Here is a 21,479-nt window from a genome sequence, read left to right as displayed (position 1 = left end):
CAGTACCTTTAAACAGGGTTTTACAAATAGCATCCAATGGCTGTGACTTTAGGTAATCATCCAGGTGGAATCAGATTTGACTTACTGACACAGAGATGGGAAGCTCCCATTTCTAATTCAATACTAGGCTTGTACTAAATAAGAACTTTATTGGTATATGAAGTGTGACAATTTTTCTTCTTGTTTTTCCCCAGTAAATGATCTTAATATTATATGATGTAAACGGTGTCAGTCATAGTACAGAGTTAGAGAAATTAGGCTGTGAGTTTGTGAAATTAAAATGGAACAGAAATTACTAGTGAAAGTACATCACTTTATATCTTGCCTTAATATTTGGTGCTTGATATTCATTTAAGCTTTCCTATAAACAATTTTATTTGCATTTTCAACAATCCTATAGGATAGATGGGCAGATGCTATCCTCATTTTACAGACAGACAGGAAGGCTCAAGCAGAAGTGAATTTTTATCCATAGAAATATTATTATAATGAAGATAGAAAAAATAATGTAGTCCAATTCTCTGCCATTACACAGGTATAATAAAAAATATTTGATGCTTATAATTTATATACATTTATATATATTTCCTGTTAAATTACAGTTTGAAAAACAGATGCTGTGCTGGGGTAAGTTTTCACTTTTACTTGGGAAATCTTTTGGTTTTCAGAAATCTTGTTCTCTAATCACCTGATGAAAGTATAGCAAGCATTTTGAACTATCTTTTCTAAAGACTAATAGTCTACAAATAATACTAATATTCAACACATCAGTTCTAATAAACGCTTTACTCATCTTCTGAGATAATTAAATATGAATGTTGAAGTGATATAGAATTTGATGATGGCGGCAATTTGAGAGTTCATTTGAGTTATAATAGGAAATCTTTCTGTAGTGTTTATTTCCTATAAAATATGTTTAACACAAACGCATACAGGTGATACATAAATACATATCTGTAATTTTTCTTACTCTGAAATATGTACTTGTGTGTGTGTATACCCTGTGTGTGTAGATACACATAGGTATGTATATGTAGATATACTTCAGGGTAAGAAAAATCATGAATCTCAGGAGTTCCTACAGTTCATACTGTTTAAACCCATAAGCACAAGAATATCAGAAGGAGAGAAGAAAATAAAAACTTGACCTTATACTGAACTCAGCAGTTCTGATATTAAGTGTTCAGAATAAACCTTTCCTAATAGCCTCTTATCCTTTCATCCAAAACAAATAACTTGTAGTGAACAAGAAAGGAAGTATATTAAATTTATTACTTTTTTAAAGTTTCCTGAAAATTTTCTGGAGGAAGGTAGATTCTAATTTTGGGAACTGCAGTGGGAGTATAGAGAAGTAGGGAAAAGGATGGGCAAATCTTTGATTCTTTTTTGTAGGCTACTTTTTTAAAAAATGAAATTAATTATACTTTTTATTCATTTGGGAAAATCATTTTTGGAGAAGGTACCAGCACTACAGAAAGTTAATCATCCAGCCATGAATTACTTTTAAAGACACAAGATGGATTTTTTTATCAAGCTTCCCTAGCTTCAACTCATATTTATCATTCATTTGCTCAGTAATTTAACAATTAGGTAATGCATGCCTACTAGTTGCCAGGGCTTGGCCTGGATCTTGGGAATGTAAAACCAAGGCATGCATGGGAGCCGACGGCATATGAGGGGAGACAAACAAGAGTGTGAAAAATGATGAAGTCCTTCCTTAGAGAAAATTACTATGAACTTTTCAATGTTAATGTTATTCACCAAATTAATATACAACAGACTTGCAAAATTCAACACAGTTTTAAAGTAGGATTAACAGCAAGTACACTTTTTCATGAGTGAGTGAAACTATTTTCTTTTTTTGGATATATAGTTGTCTTTTATTTGTATGTTCTGATTTGTTGTTGTTGATGATGAAAAGAAAAGAAAATCCCTAATATAGTAGCTCTCCTGTCCTGGATGTATGCATTCAAAATCATTCCCTGGGTTTCCTTGGTTGCATTGTTTTTTCTGTAGCTAGGGCCTTATCCTGAGATTATATCACTTGATGGTCTTGCTGAATTAGTAAAGCCAATGCCAAGACAAGTTATCTCTGCCCTTGAGTTCTTCACAACATGGCTTTATTTTTAAATTTTAAACATAATCTGGAAAAAGCTCTTCAAATGCCTCAAAAACTATGGTAAGGGGAAGACAGCAGGGCTAGCAGGACTTTGGAGCATGAGTAGCTTCTAGGATCAGGCTATAGTTAGTAGAATCTACACATCTGCCTGTTTAGACTCCTTCCAGCAGCAGCTTGGTTGGCATAGTTTCTGCCGAGATCCACTGGAGCACTGCTGCCCCCAGCCCTGAAGGTTGAAGGCCAGTTCAGCACTCAGGAAGGTTCTTTTGGTGGTCTTGGCAAAAAGTGATAGCCCAAAGCCCAGAGCCTTCCCAGGGTTGGCCCCTTTCACATGGTCTGCATAAATAAAGAAAGAAAACGTTGAAGGTGCTCCCTCAGGTGCCACAATTTAGTTAGTCATCAAAGGTTATACATCTATGGAGTAGCCCTCTAATACTTTTGATTTATCTAGGATCTGTGAGCTGAATAGGTCTCAAGACCTTGCCTATAAGACATGAGAAAAATACTTCGCCACCTCTAGGAGGCATCCCCATTGCATAGTCTTTAGTTCGAAGATTTCACACATCAATCTCAAACTGTTTCCACACAGGGCTGTGGTCATAAAGAGCCAAGCAAAGAAGGCTTTGGAGGTAACAGCCTCTACTGTGATGGGCACTGTAGTTGTGTTCTATTAACTCACCATAGAAAGGCCTAGTTGATAATAAAAGGCTGCACTAATTTGGTTTACTTCCATTGGAAAACCAATAATTGTTTTGTCCAGCAGCCTTATGACATTGGCTTCAAAATCTCTGAGGCCTGGGTTGGGGTCTTTGGCCTGGGTTTTTTGGACCTTGATGGGATGGACAGACTGATGCAAGAAGTTGCAACACACACGGCTGAAAAAGTACATCTGGATTGTCATGTGGGTGCCATGGAGGTATTGTACCCACATACAGAGCACTGGAGATGATGGTAGTACCTGTGGCTTTCTCTCTCTCTTGCAGCTCATTGACAATGTCTTTTTAAAAGGTTAAACTTAAAAAAGAATATTTGCATAGCACTTTGTGATTACTGAAAGTAGACGTTTTCTTTTAACTCAAAAAGGTACAGAAACATATTGGATTGTGGTTAAAATAAAAAATTCATTGCTATTATCAGTTATTTAATTGTCAGATCTTATAACTTACAGCACTATCTAGTTCTTATAGGGAGATGTCTCCTTGGTTTTAGTAGTTAATACATAAATAATTGTTAATTACTGAGAACTTTTTATTTTGCTAGAGGCATAATTTTACATTTTTAACCTTCCTGTTTGAAGACTCAAGCTTTACCTATAAAATGTTATTGTATATTTGTCAATTATTCCTTAATACAGTTTTTTTTTTAAAGTATCAATTTTAAGGACAACCTAGGAATTTGTCCATTTCATCTAGATTATCCAATTTGTTGGTGTACAATTGTTCATAGTACACTTCTATAATCCTTTTTATTTCTGTGGAATCAGTAGTAATGTCCCCACTTTTATTGCTGATTTTAGTAAATTTTTTTAATAATTTAATTTTATTTATTTATTTATTTTTGGCTGCGCTGGGTCTTTGTCGCTGCACACAGGCTTTCTCTAGTTGCAGTGAGCGGGGGCTACTCTTTGTTACGGTGAGCGGTCTTCTCATTGTGGTGGCTTCTCTTGTTGCAGAGCATGGACTCTAGGTGCATGGGCTTCAGCAGTTGTGGCTCGCAGGCTCTAGAGCGCAGGCTCAGTAGTTGTGGCACATGGGCTTAGTTGCTCCGCGGCATGTGGGATTTTCCCGGACCAGGGTTCGAACCCATGTCCCCTGAATTGGCAGGTGGATTCTTAACCACTGCACCACCAGGGAAGCCCAAGTAATTTTTTTTTTAATTTTATTTTTTGACCACGTGGCATGTGGGATCATAGTTGCCTGACCAGGGATAGAACCCGCGTCCCCTGCATTGGAAGCGCAGAGTCTTAACCGCTGGACTGCCAGGGAAGTCCTGATTTTAGTAATTTTAGTCTTCTCTCATTTTTTCTTAGTCCATCTAGCACCAGAATTTGTCAGTTTTTTTGATCCTTTTGAAGAATGAACTTTCTGTTTCATCAATTATCTCTATTGATTTTCTAGTCTCTACTTCATTTATCTCTGCTCTAATCTTTATTATTTCCTTTGTTGTGTTAGCTTTGGGTTTGGTTTGTTCTACTTTTTCTAGTTCCTTCAGGTGTAAGGTTGGTTTGTTGATTTGAGATCCTTCTTATTTTTCAATGTAAGAATTTTTAGCTATAAGTTTCCCCCTTAGCACTGCTCTTGCTGTGTGTGTCCTGTAAATCTTGGTATGCTGTGTCGTTTTCATTTGACTCTAAGTATTTTCTAATTTCCCTTGTAATTTCTTCTTTGATGCACTGGTTGTTTAAAAGTGTGTTGTTTAATTTCCATAATTTTGTGAATTTTCCCGTTTTCCTTTTGTTACTGATTTCTAACTGCATTCCATTGTGATCTTAGAAGACGCTCTGTATGAGATCTTTTAAAATCTATTGAGACTTAATTTGCGGCCTAACATATGGTCCATCTTGGAAAAAGTCCCATGTGCACTTGAGAAGAATGTGTATTCTACTGTTGTTGGGTAGTGTTCTGTATATGTCTGTTAGATCTAGTTGGTTTATTGTGTTAAGTCTTCTATTTCCTTACTTATCTTTTGTCTGATTGTTCTATACATTATTTTCAGTGTGGTAATGAAGTCTCCAACTATTATTATAGAATTGTCTATTTCTCCCTTCAATTCTGTTTTTGCTTCATACATTTTGATGGTTTGTCATTAAGTGCATAAATGTTTATAACTGTTATATTTTCTTGCTGCATCAAATCTTTTGTTAATATAGAACATCCCTCTTTGTCTCTTGTAACCTTTTTGATTTGAAGTCTACTTTATCTGATAATTAGTACAGTCACCCCTGCTCTCTTCTGGTTACTATTTGCATAGAATATCTTTTTCCATCCTTTTACTTTCAACCTGATTGTGTCTCTGGATCTCAAATAAGTCTCTTGTAGTTGGGTCATGTATTTTTTATCCCTTATGTCAATCTCTGTCTTTTGTTTGAAGAGTTTCATGGACTCATTTACACTTAATTACTGATAAGAAAGGACTTGCTTCTCTCATTGTGCTGTTTATTTTACACATGCCTTAAAGCTTTTTTTGTCCCTTATTTCCCGCATTACTCTCTTCTTTTGTGTTTTGTTGAGTTTTTGTAGTGAAATGTTTAAATTCCTTTCTCATTTCCTTTTGTGTACGTTCTATAGCTAATTTCTTCGTGGTTATCATGGAATTACACTTAACAATCTAAAGTTTTAACACTCTGAATTCAACTTATACCAGCTTAGCTTCAATAACATACAAAAACTCTGTTCCTTTACAGCTCTGTCTCCACTCCTTTCAGTTTCTGATGTCACAACACCATTATTCATTGTGTCCTAAAACATAAACTAATAATTCTTTTAAATGCATTACTCTCTTAAATTATGTATAAAACAAGATTTGGAGTTATAAACCAGAGTTACAGTAACACTAGCTTTTACACTAATCATTGGGGGATTTTTAGTTTAAATGTATTAGTCTCTTAAATCACGCAGAAAACAAAAAGTGCAGTTACAAACCAAGGTTACAATAATACTAGCTTTTATAATTGCCCATGTATTTACCTTTACTGAGATCTTTGTATCTCCATATGGCTTTGAGTTACTATCTGATGTCCTTTCATTTTACCTTGCAGGAAGCCCTTGGGCATTTCCTGCAGGGCAGGTCTAGTGGTCATAAACTCCCTTGGCTTTTATTTATCTGGAATATCTTAACTTCTCTTTCTCTTTTGAAGGGCAGTTTTGCCAAATATAGGATTCTTGGTTGACTGTTTTTTTCTTTTAGAACTTTGAATACATTGGCCAATTGTCTTTTGGCCTCCAAAGTTTCTGATAAGAAAAATTTTGGCCTCCAGATTTCTGATGAGAAATCTGCTGATATTCTTCTTGGGGATCCCTTGTATGTGATGATGCACTTCTTTCTTGATGCTTTCAAGAGTCTTTCTTTGTCTTTGTCTTCTGAAAGTTTTATTATAATGTGTCTCAGTGTGTGTCTCTTTGAGTTCATCTTACTTGGAGTTTGTTGAGCTTCTTTGATATTATAGTGTCTTTCAACAAATTTGGGAAGGTTTTTGTTGTTGTTGTTGTTGATTTTTGGCTGTGCCACGTGGCTTGCAGGATCTCAGTTCCTGAACCAGGGATTGAACCTGGGCCACTGCAGTGAGAGCCTGGAATCCTAACCACTAGGCCACCAGGGAACACCCAAGTTTGGGAAGTTTTTAGCCATTATTTCTTTAAATATTTGCTCTGGCTCTCTCTCATCCTTCCGTGTTTCCCATGATATATATGTTGGTCCTCTTGAGGATGTCCCATAAGTCCCTTAAGTTCTGCTTGCTTTTATTCAGTCCTTTTTCTTTCTATTCCTCAGACTTGATAATTTCCATTGTCCTATCTTCAAGTCTGATGATCTTTTCTCTTGCCTGCTCAAATCTGCCTCTGAATCTATCCAGTGAATTTTTAATTTTAGTTACTGTACTTTTCAGCTCCAGAAGCTCTTTTTTGGTTTCTTTTTAGATTTTCTATCTCCTTATTGACATTTCCATTTTGTTCACACATCATTTTCACAACTTCCTTCACGGTTTCCTTTAGTTCTTTGAACATCTTTAAGATGGTTGTTTTAAAGTCTTTGTATAGTATATCTGCCATTAGATCTTTTTCAGGGATGGTTTCTGCTATTTTTTTCTTTTGAATGGGTCATACTTTACTCTTTTTTGTATGCCTTGTGATTTTTTTGTTGAACAATAATAATGTGGTATTAGTGTGAATCTAATAATGTGGTAACTTTGGAAATCAGATTCTCCACCTTCCCCGGGGTTTACTATTTTTTTGTTATTGTTTTTGTTTTTCTGATTGCTGTAGGCCATCTCTGTGCCAAGGATCAGTCTGAGATATAAGCTTAAGGTCTTCTCAGGTCTTTTCTGAGCCTTTCCCTAGGCATATGTGGACATAGTCTAATTTTCCCCCTATATGAGCTGCTTCTGAAGTCCTGTCTTTAATGTCTGACTCCCAAAAGGTGGAAAGGCAAAAAGTGAAGGGGGAGAAAAAAAGGGTGCTAGCCCTTTAAATCCCTGGATGTCACTTCAGCATGAGGGAGAGGGGCTTGCAACAAAGGGGAGAGATGCAGCAATACTGGCTGCCTGCCCCTTTGTCTGCACCTCTATGATCAGAAGTGGCACTCAGCTATCAGATCACAGATCCCTGATATCTGGAGGACAGGGTCTTTTTTGCCCACCCCATCTTATATGAGTCCTGTGCAAGCTACACCAGGAACATGTGCACAGCTGCCTACCATGTGGCTGAGGGGGAGGGATGGATAGCTACTAAGAGCTAAGAGCTGAAATTGACCACAATTTACCCTCCAGTTCTTCCTCTAGTAGTTGCAGGCCTTCAACAGACTCCAGAGTTCGAAAATAGTTAAGTCAGACAGATTCTGCCAGGTCAATTTGTTGTCGAGATAGAGAGCCAGATTCCTGGGGCTTCCTACTCCACTATCTTCCCAGAATCCTCTCCCAGCAGTAATAGGTATTTGACACTTTATTAGTCTCTGGAGTTTTATACTATAAAAAAACAACTTTTCAAAAACTTACTTTGGCAAAGTCAAGAATTGAGGGGTAATTGCTTTCTGTTTTTTTTTTTTTAATACCCTGAAGAATAACATCTGGGGGGGAAAAGTAAAATTATTAAAAGAAAAAAACCAAGTAAAATTATTTACCTAGCTTTAATAGATATACCTAATTTCATTATGTCTGCAATAATTAGTTTGCTTTTCATGTCAGATTTAAGAGGAATGCCTATTGTAGCTACCAGAAGCAGAACATGTCAGATAAATATAAAATAGAATCTGTGAATACATTCTTCAGAAACACAGAGTACTTCAGGGAAGTGAAAATTCTTACTCTTGTTGAGTGGCTAGGAAAAGAACCTTTCAAAGTGTGCACTTACCAATTTAAAGGGGCTACTCCATGCAGTGGCAGAACTCAAGAGGATGAGAGGATAGCTCACTACATCCCCTGGTGGCCACATCAAAATATTTATAAATAGCTGAAAGTTCTCTGGATCAGAATAGTAACCCATATGGTGGGAGGTGGAGATTCAGACTTCAGGAGGGCCAAAAGCAAAAGATGAAGAGCTTCACTATCATCAGTTAGAGACGGTTCTTAAATACATGGAAAGCTCTACTTTTGTAAATCAATCAATCACATACACACATATATTCTGCTATAAGTTCAATAAAAGGCCTCTCCATGAAATATTAATATCATCATTCTGTTTCTTAAAATAGAAAAGTGAGGTGAGGGGGGCATCTTACTATCAAATGGCTCTGAAAAAAAAGTTCCTTGTACTGTATCAGCAATTTTTCTATGAGATTGCTTCAAAATTTAAAAATATACATATGAGGATAAATTATCAGTTCATATTTACAGCAGACTTTTCCTCTTTACCACTTTTTTTTTTAAATTTTAAGTAGAATACTCTTATTCTCTAGGTTAACAAATTCTTTAACTAGAACATATACTCAGGTAGAAGTACATCTGTTTTCCTTCCACAGCCTAAAGATGGGCAATGTAGTATTTACTGTCATTATGATATTTAAATCCATACAAAAATTATTTCACTAAGTAGGCTGAAATTAAATGAAGTCATATCTCAAGAGAACCTGACGAAGTACCAAAGAGAGATCTGGAAGAAAGAGTTGGCCACAAAATGAATGCATTAGTAACACAGTACCATTGTGAAATTATATCTTACACAAAGACATGCCCTGATTCCATGTTTTCTTTCAGCTGTCTTCAAGCTGTTTCCACTTGACTACTGCCCTGTTGCTTCACATGTTCAAAGGTGAACTCTTCATATGTGTTCACAGAAGTTCTCTTTTTCAACTATATCATTTCTAGTAAAGATATCAACCAATATTCTATTCTCTTTCATTCATTCATTCATTAAACAAGCACTTACTGAGTGGCAACTACAGGCTAATTGCTGTGGATACGGAGATAAAAGACACAGTCCCTGTCCTCATGCTGCTGTCAGTTGGAGGTGATTGCCCACCTCTAGCCATTTGCCTGCAACAGCTTCCTGAGTCATTTTCCTGCCTCCTCTCATACTGCATAACACTGCCAGACTCTTTTCTGGCATTCATGCCATTCTTCTAGACAAAGATCTATCAAATCAAAACTCCTCTGCTCTTAAGATATAGACAATTGTCTTCTTATTGTCCCTGGAACACATTAGCACCTACTTCCAGACTTCTGGGGATATCCTCCCACTCTCCCCATCCTCCTATATTTGGAATGCTCTTCTTCTGTTCTCCTATCTAATCCCATTCGTTCAAGACCCAACTCTTCCCAGGATATTTTCTGATACTCCTCTGGCCCACACTACTTGCTCTCTCTCTTCCCCACCTGCAACAAAACTTTCATTGTTAGGTTTGAAGTACTTAAGAGAAAATAACATGTTTTCAAAGGTGCAGAACTTTTTCAGTAGATGGTAAGTAATTCTTTATGTCTATGAAAAACTGAAGAGGAAGAAATTACGTTCTAAAACAGGAGAGGTTTAGGGCTAAACATGAAAAATAACTACACATTCAGAGTAATTAAAAATAGTAACAAATATTATACATGTTGCTTGAGTTGAAGGGAGAAAACATAAAAACTGTTCTGAGTGGCTTAAACATTCATTTGTCTAAAAAAAGTAGTACGGGGGGTGAGTGGGATTTCTTTGAGATGTTTGAAACTATATTATTGGACAATACTATAAATTGCTGAGCCAAAAGACAATTTCCTAAAGGTTATTCTTTCTCTTTACTTTATACAATTCTTAGCTTAGAGTTGATATATACAGAAATGTGAGAATTCTACTATAATTAAAATATTTTCTAAATTTAGATCTAAGGTACTTTGTTTCCTTCCACAACTAGTCACCTTAAAAAAGATGTCTTGGGATTTCAAGATTTATTTCAATGGCATCTTTCTTTTGCTCACTTTTATTTATTATCTTGCAATTTTATTAGGTTGACTCATATGAGATAACCATTTATAAATCAACATGATTGAATATTGGTGTGTTATATGGTTTCGTTTTATAGTCACCTTCCTGGCTGTTCCCCAGTCAGCAAAGTGGGTTATGACACAAGAAGACGAAAAGCTATCAGTTCATAAATATGCAAAAGAAAAGACTGGAGGGACTTGCCTGGTGGTACAGTGGTTAAGAATCTGCCTGCCAATGCAGGGGACATGGGTTCAAGCCCTGGTCCAGGAAGATCCCACATGCCACGGAGCAACTAAGCCTGTCAGCCACAACTACTGAGCCTGTGCTCTAGAGCCCGCAAGCCACAATTACTGAGCCCACGTGCCACAACTACTGAAGCCCACATGCCTAGAGCCCATACTCTGCAACAAGAGAAGCCACTGCAATGAGAAGCCCGCAAACTGCAACAAAGCCCGCTCGCTACAACTAGAGAAAGCCTGTGTGCAGCAACTAAGACCCAACGCAGCCAAAAATAAATAAATTTATAAAGGAAAAAAAAGGAAAAGACTGGAACTGAATTTCATCCATTTTATATTTTTATCAAAAAGGTAATAATACACAACCTGATTTTTAGTTCTACAATTACGTTTTTGTTTTTGTTTTGCGGTACAAGGGCCTCTCACTGTTGTGGCCTCTCCCGTTGTGAAGCCTGTGCTCCGGACGCGCAGGCTCAGCGGCCATGGCTCACGGGCCCAGCCGCTCCGCGTCATGTGGGATCTTCCTGGATCGGGGCACGAACCCGTGACCCCTGCATCGGCAGGCAGACTCTCAACCACTGCGCCACCAGGGAAGCCCAACAATTATGATTTTTTTTAATGCTTAACTCCTGGGAACAACAAAGCAGCGCCAGAATTAGATATCATGAAAAGGAGCTGGTGTGACATGAGTAGATCATTTGTTTTTTAATTATAGTAAAATATATATAACATAAAATTTGCCCTCTTAAATAACTATTTTTAAGTGTACAAGGCATGAAGTAATTCACTGTTGTTCATTGTTCAATTATCACTACTATCCATCTCTAGAACTTTTTTCTCTTCTAAAAATGAAATTCTGTACCCATTAAATAACTCCCTATCCATCCTCCCCTATCCCCTGGCAACCAACATTCTACTTCCCATCTCTGAGAATTCGACTACAGTAGGTACCTCATATAAGTGGAATCATACAATATGTAATCCTTACGGGACTGCCTTTTTTCACTTAGCATAATGTCCTCAAGGTTCATCATAAATTGCAGGATTTCCTACTTTTTTAGCCTGAATAATATTCCATTATATGTATATATTACATTTTGTTTATCCATTTATCTGTCTATGGATACTTGGGTTGCTTCTACCCTTTGGCTAATAACGTTGCTATGAACATGGGTGCACAAATTTCTCAAGACCCTGCTTTTAGTTATTTTGAGTATATACTCAGAAAGGGAATTGCTGGATCATACGGTAATTTCTAATTTTTTCCCACACATTAACATTTATTAAACGTTTTGAGTACTATACACGATAGAATTATTGGTTAGTTATTTCTTTATTAATCAACATTTGGGATGTTTCCAAGTTTAAAAAATATGTTGCAACAAATACTCTTGGGTCCATCTCTTTGTTCTGGATTAACTTCTAAAAGTGGAAGTTCTGGGTCCAAATCCAGAATATTTTGAATTTTAATTGATACTGCTAATTTACACTCTAAAAAGGTTGTACCAATTTATAAGGCAGAAAATGTTATTTTTTTGGATACTAATAATCTAAATCTTTGCTAACACAATGGTTAAAACGTGTTTTAACTTTCACTTTTTAATTCTGTGAAGTTTAGTTTCTAACTTACTAATTTTGGTTTCTAGCAATATTCACTCTCAATTCATTACCTTTGAATTCTTAATTTTAGTGTGCTTGTTACTAGATTACTCTTTTTTTTTGTAAAGAGCAGCCAATTCTTCCATCATTGTAACATCCATGGAATCTCACTGAAGATCAGAAACAGAAAATGAGACAGAATGAAGGGAGGTTGTGAACATGAACATTCTCCAAGAAAAGGGAAGAGTACCCCCAAAAGATTCAGAGATCGTCAAGGTTGCTACTCCCACCACATGCAGAGAGTGCGAGGGCTGACAGGCAAGGCTGCCTCCACGTCAGTTTCAAAGGTGCCAGGTAGGTGGGCCCTTGCCGAACACTGCATGGGTGGTAATCCAAGGGAGCCAGAAGTGCAGGGCTGCTCAGGTGATCCCTGGAGATGACACCACCACTCCAGTGAGTCCTGAAGGCAGGACTACTTCCCCACTGGGTTTAGAAGGCACAATATCAAACCAAAGAGGATTATTTTTGAGCCTTCAGATCTAATGGGATTTGTCTCAGTAAGTTTTGGACTTACTTGGGCCCTGTCATCTTTTCTTTCCTTTCTATTTCTCCCTTTTGGAATGGGAATGTCTAGCCTATGCCTGTCCTACCATTGTATTTTAAAGTGTATAATTAATCTGATTCCACAGGTTCATAGCTGGAGAGGAATTTTGCCGCAAGTCTCACCCATATCTTATTTAGATGATATTTAAGGATTTTTTTTTTTTTTTTTTTGCGGTACGTGGGCCTCTCACTGTTGTGGCCTCTCCCGTTGCGGAGCACAGGCTCCGGACGCACAGGCTCTGGACGCACAGGCTCAGCGGCCATGGCTCACGGGCCCACCCGCTCCACGGCATGTGGGATCTTCCTGGACCGGGGCACGAACCTGTGTCCCCTGCATCGGCAGGCGGACTCTCAACTACTGCGCCACCAGGGAAGCCCATTTAGATGATATTTAGATAAGACTTTGGACTTTAGAGTTGATGCTAGAATGAGTTAAGACCTTTGGGGCTGTTGGGATGTGATGAATATATTTTGTATGTGAGAAGGAGATGAATTTTGGGGGGCATGGGTGTAATGTTATGGACTAAACGTTTATGTGCCCCCCAAGTCTGTATGCTGAAGTCAACCTCCAATGTGATATTTGGAGATGGGAACCTTTGGGAGGAAATTAGGGTTAGATGATGTCATGAGGGTGTGGCCAACATGATAGGATTAGTGTACATTCAAGAAGAGGAAGAGAGCAGAGCACCCTCTCTCTTACAACCATGTGAGGACTCAGCAAGAAAGCAGCTGTCTACAAGCCAGGAAGAGGGTTCTCATCAGGAAGCAAATCTGCCAGCACATTGATCTTGGACTACTAGCTTCCAGAACCGTGAGAAACAAATGTCTGAAATTTAAGCCACTCAATCTATGGTATTTTGTTATAGGAGCCCAAGCTGACTAAGACAGGTTGTTTGTTTTTTTCTTGCTGAGTTGTAAAAGAGTTCTTTTTATATTCTGGATATTAATCCCTTATTAGCTACATGATTTGCAAATATCTTCTCCCATTCTGTGGGTTGCCTTTTCACTCTGTTGTTGTGTCCTTTGATGCACAGAAGTTTTAAATTTTGATGCAGTCTAATTTATCTATTTTTGTTTGTTTTTGCCTGTGAACATTGGTTTTTAAAGGTAGCATAGTTTGAGCTAATTATACTAAAAGATTACTTTTAACTTATGACTTTCCCAATAAATGACATTTGGTTAAAATAAGAGATTAATGCAACATCTTTTTTTATTACCTGGAATTGGTATTAGTTTCAATGATATACTGTTTTTATGGTTCTTAATGGTTTGACAATTCAGTGCTATGAATAAGAAAATAGACTTGCATTGCCTCATCATTATGTAATTTTGGGGGACAATTACCCCAGTAAATGCATAAAGAAATTAACCCAGAGATCTTTAAATCTGCCCTAACAGAAAATTTAAGAATCCTTTGGAATCCTTTTTCATTCTAATGGGAATAAGGTTATGATGTCTCTGGTAAACAATGAGCTAAAATTTCTTCTAGGTTTCTGTCTCGTAGTCCTATGCAAAAGAATGACACTTCACTGTCAGATCTTCCCTAAGAGACAGTGAGAAATTAAGCTTTAAGCCTAAATTTTTGTAATAAGGCAGGAAAAATATTGCCAATAACCTCAGTTACTGATGAAAAGAAACTATTTTTATACTAAGCTGTGGTTTACACAAGCGAGGTATATATATATATCAACAAATACACGATAATTTATCATTAAGGAAGCATGCCCTTTAGCCAGCTTCTCCACAATGAACACATTTATTGTATCCGTTCTCAGTATCATCTAGTGATTGAGTTCAGAGGACACAAATTTGGTAGCATTTAAATGACCATCTAGAACTTACCAAGACTATTTCTTGTGGGAGGGAGTTGATTAAAAAAAAAACATTTTATTTCACAGACATTTAAACAAATATTTTTAAAAGGCACTTATTTCTTACAAAAGATGTACCCTATTGTGTCACAGTATAATAATGTTTATAACAGGAAAGTTGAATTCCATGCAATCTTGAGAAATTAAAATATCATATAATATAGTTTGTTGCATACAACATTGACATTGCTATTACAGACTTTCAAAGTTCTAAGGATTTCAGTGAATTCTGAACTATTGAATCTTTAATACTACCATAAAAAATTTTAAAGAAGATAACAGAAATGTTATTATATATGTCCTAGATGTCTCTCATAATTTTTTTCTTTTAATGGCAGCAGGTATTGGTATCCTTATAACATGCCCACTATTCCATGAGAGGGAGAAAAAAAGTTTCCTTGTATTTTAAAAGATTGGGTAAGTTACTTAGTATATTCTTTGTATTGAGGAAGTGAAATATTAACCAATCTGTAAAAATTGCCAAAACCTATCAAAATGAATGACAAAAATAAGTATAAAACCAAAGGCTGAAATGTTCCTTAGTTGACATTTTCCTAAAAGGTAAGGAAATTTGCTTTTTTATTACCCAAGACAGTTCTAGAGACTTGGGTCAAAGCTGGGCCAATACTGGCCTTTCTGCATTAAAAAAAGAGAAATCTACCACTTAATTAGTTACTTTATTTACTGAGGTATAACTGACGTACAACATTATATTAGTTTCAGGTGCACAACATAATGCAGTCTACCATTTAAAATCTTTCTGAGTCAGTAACTGGATTCTTAATTTTTTTTTTTTTTTGGCTGCATTGGGCCTTGGTTGCTGGGCATGGGCTTTCCTCTAGTTGTGGTGAGCGGGGGCTACTCCTCGTTGCAGTGCGAGGGCTTCTCATTGTGGTGCATTCTCTTGCTGCGGAGCACCGGCTCTAGGCACGTGGGCTTCAGTAGTTGCAGCACACGGGCTCAGTAGTTGTGGCTCACAGGCTCTAGAGCGCAGGCTCAGTAGTTGTGGCGCATGGGCTTAGTTGCTCCGCGGCATGTGGGATCTCCCCGGACCAGGGCTCAAACCCACGTCCCCTGCATTGGCAGGCAGATTCTCAACCACTGTGCCACCAGGGAAGTCCCAGTAACTGAATTCTTAAAGTAATTCCATTTTGAGAGACCAACTAAGCATCTTGGAAAACGAGGATCAACTAATATGACAAGACTGAGAAAGAATTAGAGAAAACACACTAACTACAGAATACTATAGGATGTAATGAACAAACATACCTCCTGGGCTGTGATCGGCATTCCTCCTCCCCACTGTCTGCCTCCTGTATAGACAGAAAAATGAGAAAAAAAACTTTAAAATCTGAGGTCTCATATCATAATACCAACAATGTAATTTTACTAAGCTTTACTTGTAGGAATATCTCATTGATGCCGTGTACTTAAACTAAATTCTCTCCATAAAAAGTGACTTCAACCAATCCAGGGAGTTGATATATATCAACATAATTTACTCCTGGAGGAAACTTTCACAATAGTCTACAAATTTTTTTAATAACAAAGTGCTCATAATTAAAAGAATTACCTCTGAAAACCAACTGAAGACGCTATGTTACTGTTATGTTACTTAAAATTAAAATGAGTGGGTATTCTGACTTTCACCAACAAATCTCATCAAGATGGTCTATTAATGATTCTGATCCCCAAAGAACCACCTAAACAATGAACACCATCTTGCAAAGTGCTCATGATCACGTCACCATTACCTTAATGGCTACTACTTATTGAGTATTTATAACATGCCAGGTGCCTTGCTCAACACTTTAAGTACATTGTCCAACTTATTCCTTATAAACTCAGAAGGTTGACGGTACCCTAGTTACACTGATTCTAACACATACACATAAATTGGGATAAATTTACAATCAATGTGACTAAAAAGCATTGAATCATAGTTTAATTGCAATATTTATTTTTTTTAGTGGCACATAAAGTAACTGAGGGTGTTATGGCAATTTAGGCTCAATTAAATATGAATATTTTACAGAAACTGAAATTCACAGAAAGGAAAGAAGTTGCTCAAGGAAACTCATGTAGTAAAGCTAGAATTAAAACTGATAAAATACTGCCTCCCCACACATTGAAAAAGCATATCATTCACCCCTGCCTAACCTAGGTTAGGAATTATTATATGTTAAGATACTATACAGATCTTCATGGAGACAAGAATAGCAACATGAAGGAAAGTGAGAAAAGATGAGATAATTAATGATAGTGAGGTGCGAACTTTTTCTTTAAGTTTGTTCTCTGACATTTTATATTTGCACTCTGGTCACTTTTGCCCTATTCGGCAAACACAAAAATAGGAGGAGCAAAACAATCTCAAACAATACGTGTACTGTCTGCCGATAAGTCACCTACATTTTCGAGTTTATGGAACCATCCCCATTCACCTCTACATCATTCTACCTCCATTCCTGGGCAGCCACAGCCAGCTCTATAACTTTTATTCCCATTTCATTTTCATTATTGATTTCAGGTATGCCCATTATCTTGCACAAAGGGAAGAAGACAGCAAAGATCCTACCCTCGGAGGGAGGACAGGGGAGGTGTCATGGTATATTACACTCTGCCTACAGGGGAAGTTTTAGGTTCAGAAGTATGCCCTTTAGGAAGTGAAAAGAATGGTGCTAAAATGAAAAGAACCGATCGTCTCTACAGTCAATAGTCAGAACCTGGAAAGTTTGCAAGAATGAAAATGAGAAGACTCATAAGCAAAGATAAATGTTAGATTTTGGAGCCCAAGGGAACTGTAATAAATAGAAATGATTTCCTGGAATCTCATTTAACAAATTATTCTTCATTATTGTTATCAGCGGTTAATAGATCTCTACTTCTGATGTATTCTTCTCATTTTTTAATTGTATGAAAAATTATATGACAATAGATATATTTAAAATACATGTAAATTATAAGGCACAATAATAAAATGAATACCTGTGAACAACATTCTACTTAAAAGCTAGAATAGTACCAATACCTTTGCATTTACCTGTGTGCTTATTTCCTATCTCCCATTCTTATCCTTCGCCCAAGATGTGAGTACTATCTTGAATTTAAAAAAAAATATTTATTTATTTATTTATTTTGTGGTACGTGGGCCTCTCACTGTTGTGACCTCTCCCGTTGCGGAGCACAGGCTCCAGACGTGCAGGCTCAGCGGCCATGGCTCACGGGCCCAGCCGCTCCACGGCATGTGGGATCTTCCCGGACCGGGGCACGAACCCGTGTCCCCTGCATCGGCAGGCAGACTCTCTAACACTGCGCCACCAGGGAAGCCCTTATTTATTTATTTATTTGGCTGCCCCGGGTCTTAGTTGCAGGACGTGGGATCTTCATTGCCCTGTGCGGGATCTTATGTTGCGGCATGCAGGATCTTTAGTTGTGGCATGCGGGATCTAGTCCCCTGACCAGGGATTGAACCCGGGTCCCCTGCATTGGGAGCGCAGAGTCTTACCACTGGACCACCAGGGAAGTCCCACTATCTTGAATTTTAAGTTTATAATTTTCTTGCTTTCATTTTACTATAAAAAATTTCATACATACAGAAAAGCTGAAACATCTTATAGTGAACATGTGTATCCACCATCTGGATTCTACCAGTAACATTTTTTTATATTTGCGTTATCACTTCTCTATTCATCTTTCTGCCTCACTGATCACTCCATCTTATTCTTCCGTTGCATTTCAAAGTAGTTTACAGTGTACTTGCCCTTAAATGCACATAATTAGAATGCGGTATTACAGTTCTTTCTTTTCTTTTAAGGTAAAATGTATATACAATGAAATAAATGCACAAATCTTAAGTGCACCATTCAATGAGTTTTGACAAATGTATGTATCTGTGTAACTCAAACTTTTACCAAGAAATGCAACATTTCTATCAGCTCAGAAATTTCTCTCATTTAATACCTGGCACAACCTAGAGGCAGCCACTGTTCTTACTTTTCTTCCGCCACAATTTTTTTCCATCAAAAATTAGTATATAGCATATGACTCCATTTAAATGGTTTCCCTGTTCACATAAATAGAATCATATAGTATGTACTCTTTTGTGTGTGGCTTCTTTCACTCAGCATAATGTTTTTGAGATTCACCTATGCTGTTGTATGTAAAAGGAGTTCATTCCTTTTTATTCCTGAGGATTCCATTGTATGAATATACCACAGTTTGTTTATTCATCTCCTATTGATATATATACCCTGGATGTTTGAGTTTTTGCCTATTATGAATAAAACTTTTACATAAGCATTCTTTGCTGTTTTTTTGGTGGACATGTGCTTCTGGTTTTTTGTAGGTCATGGAACACATGCACGTGTAATTTTAGAGAAAATTACCAGGGCTTCCAAAGTGCTTATACCACTTTACATGCTTATCAACAATGTGTGAGAGTTGTAACTGAAGTCTAATTGGAAATTTTTTTCTCCTATAGTTACTGTGTTCTATGTCTTCAGAAACCTTTGCCTACCCTTTAGTCACAAAGATACTCTATAATATTTTCTTATTAAAACCTTTATGGTTTTATGTATAAGGTCTATGATCTATCCTGAATAAATATTTGTATGTGGTGTGAGATGGGGTGGAGGCTCTTTTTTTTCCCCATATCGATTTCAAGTTTTCAAGCACATTTATTGAAAAGACTTTCCTTTCTCCATTTGATAACTTGGCTCCATGTAAAAAATCAAATGACAGTGTAAGTGAGGTCTACTTCTGGGTTCTTTATTCTGTTCCATTGATCTATTTGTCATTCTTTATGCCAGTACTATATCTTTATTACTATAGCTCATAGTAAGTTTTGAAAGAAATATAAATCCTTTAACTTGATTCTTATTTTTCAGGATACCTTTATCTTCTAGTAAGACATTTTATCTTGAAATCTACTTTATCTAATATTAACATAGCTATTCCAGACTTATGCTCACTGATTGCAAGGTATATTTTTCAATCTCTTTATAACTTAAAGAATGTCTTTTATAGACAGAATGTAGTTGGATCTTGCTTTATTTTACCCATTGTGACAATCTTTGCCTTTTAATTGTAGTGGTTAGTCCTTAACATTTAATGTAATTACTGATATAGTTAGTAACATGGTAGAACCAAATCCATTTATTTTCTGTTTGTCCCCTATACCTTTATACCTCTGTTTCTCCTTTTTCTGTCTTATTTTGTATTATTTGAATATTTTTTAGAATTTCATTTTAATTTACATATTGGTTCTTTGCATTATTTTTTATTCCACTATTAAAAAAATTACATGATGTCTATATTGTTAAACAATATATTATTTAGTTTTGATTGTTTGGGGGCTTTAAAAATTGTATTACACTTATGCAGTCTTCCCAATGTTTATTATTATTTTATTTTTTGTCACACATACACACTATATTTTATTTTTACACCAATATGTTTTTTAAAAACTAAATATTATGCTAATAAGATTCATCCACTTATTACCTATAGCTACAGTTCATTCATTTTTTTGCTGGGGTAAAAGACCGCATTATAGGAATATATCAAAGTTTACCCATTCGACTCAGATAGATTGGACTGTTCCTGTTTTTGGTGACATCAACCATGCTGCTATAACTTCCTTGAAATGTCTTTTGGTCTACATGCACAAGGGTGTCAATGGGATATAGGTATACCTAAGGTACCTGGGAGTAGAAATGCAGAGTCACAGAATAACTAAAGGTACAAGTTTACCAGGTAGTGACAAATTATTTCCTAAAGTAGTTGTGCCAATCTATACTCTCACCAGGAAGGAGTGAGAGTTTCAGTTGTGCTAAATCCTAGCCAACACTTAAAATCATCAGATGTTTTCTTTTTCTTTTTTGCCAATCTAGTGTTATATGTATCTCACCATGGTCTTAATTTGCTGTGCCTTGACTACTAGTAAGGTTGAGTACCCTTTTAGATGTTTATGGGCTATTACTAACTTAATATCCTTTCCCTCATACATAAAATGAGCTGACCAAAAAGAGATAATTCAAATTATTTTCAGCTTTTTTGGTAGATTTTTCTACCTATGAGAATTGTGATGAGAAATAAAAAGCAAAAATACCCTTGATGTTTCCTTAGAGGCCACAAACAGCTAAAACCAGTTACATCTATAGAGGTAAACTAACATCTATTTTACACTACTATGGGCCAGGTACTTTATATGTTATTTTATTTAATGTGCACCACAACCCTATGCAGCTTGCTAAAGGTCACAATGCCAATAAATGCCACGTGGAGTCATGATTTGAACTCAGGTCTACATTTCTGCTATAACCAGCTGCTTCTTAACTAAGAATCTGCATTTGGTACCTATACCCCGGGACAGTGGTTAGGAAGGGAACTGCAGAAAAAAGCATAACTTTTCTCATGGCTTATAATAAAGTAATATCCTTTGTCACCTTTCTTCTATGACTTCTACACTTTAAAATAGTGCCAAAGGAGTGGAAATTCCTTTGGCCCACAAAAAAAGCAAGTCAGAGAAGTGTTTCTAACACAAGATACCCACATGACTTTTTTTTCTTTCTTTCTTAGATTAATATTACAATAGTCAGGCCAATGAATGATTTGCTTCCCTTTCATCTTACTTGGAAAAAGAGATTTAGAAAACAAAAACAAAAACAACTCAGTATGTCAAGGCATTATAGGCCTAAGGTAAAGTGGATTTTTTTTTAATGAAGAGTGTTGATTATGCTTATTTCAATGGAATTCACTGCCAAAAACGCAAAGATACAACATTGCTTATTCAGCAAGATTAATTACCAGATAATACAGTTATCTTGAATAGTGGCATTTAAATGGTAGGTAAAGGGAGAATGCTTACCATTCTATTGTAACAAGTGCATACACCAGACCATATATAACCACCTACCTTGTCAAGTAACTTCACATATTGTTA

At 36.5% G+C, this 21,479-nt stretch overlaps 1 protein-coding gene across 2 annotated transcripts in view; it reads right to left on the bottom strand.

The window, feature by feature from the left end:
- SSH2 (slingshot protein phosphatase 2) overlaps positions 1–21,479 on the bottom strand; it is a 245,434-nt gene that overhangs the window by 129,315 nt on the left and 94,640 nt on the right. For both annotated transcript variants that reach the window (XM_079904135.1, XM_079904134.1), the window contains one exon: positions 15,806–15,849. In XM_079904135.1, the coding sequence (XP_079760261.1) occupies positions 15,806–15,849 (44 nt within the window). The remainder of the gene's footprint in view (positions 1–15,805; positions 15,850–21,479) is intronic.

This window comes from Stenella coeruleoalba (genome assembly GCF_951394435.1).
Source record: "Stenella coeruleoalba genome assembly, chromosome: 19".
Taxonomy (NCBI): Eukaryota; Metazoa; Chordata; class Mammalia; order Artiodactyla; family Delphinidae; genus Stenella; species Stenella coeruleoalba.
This window is presented reverse-complemented; position numbering and strand designations above follow the sequence as displayed.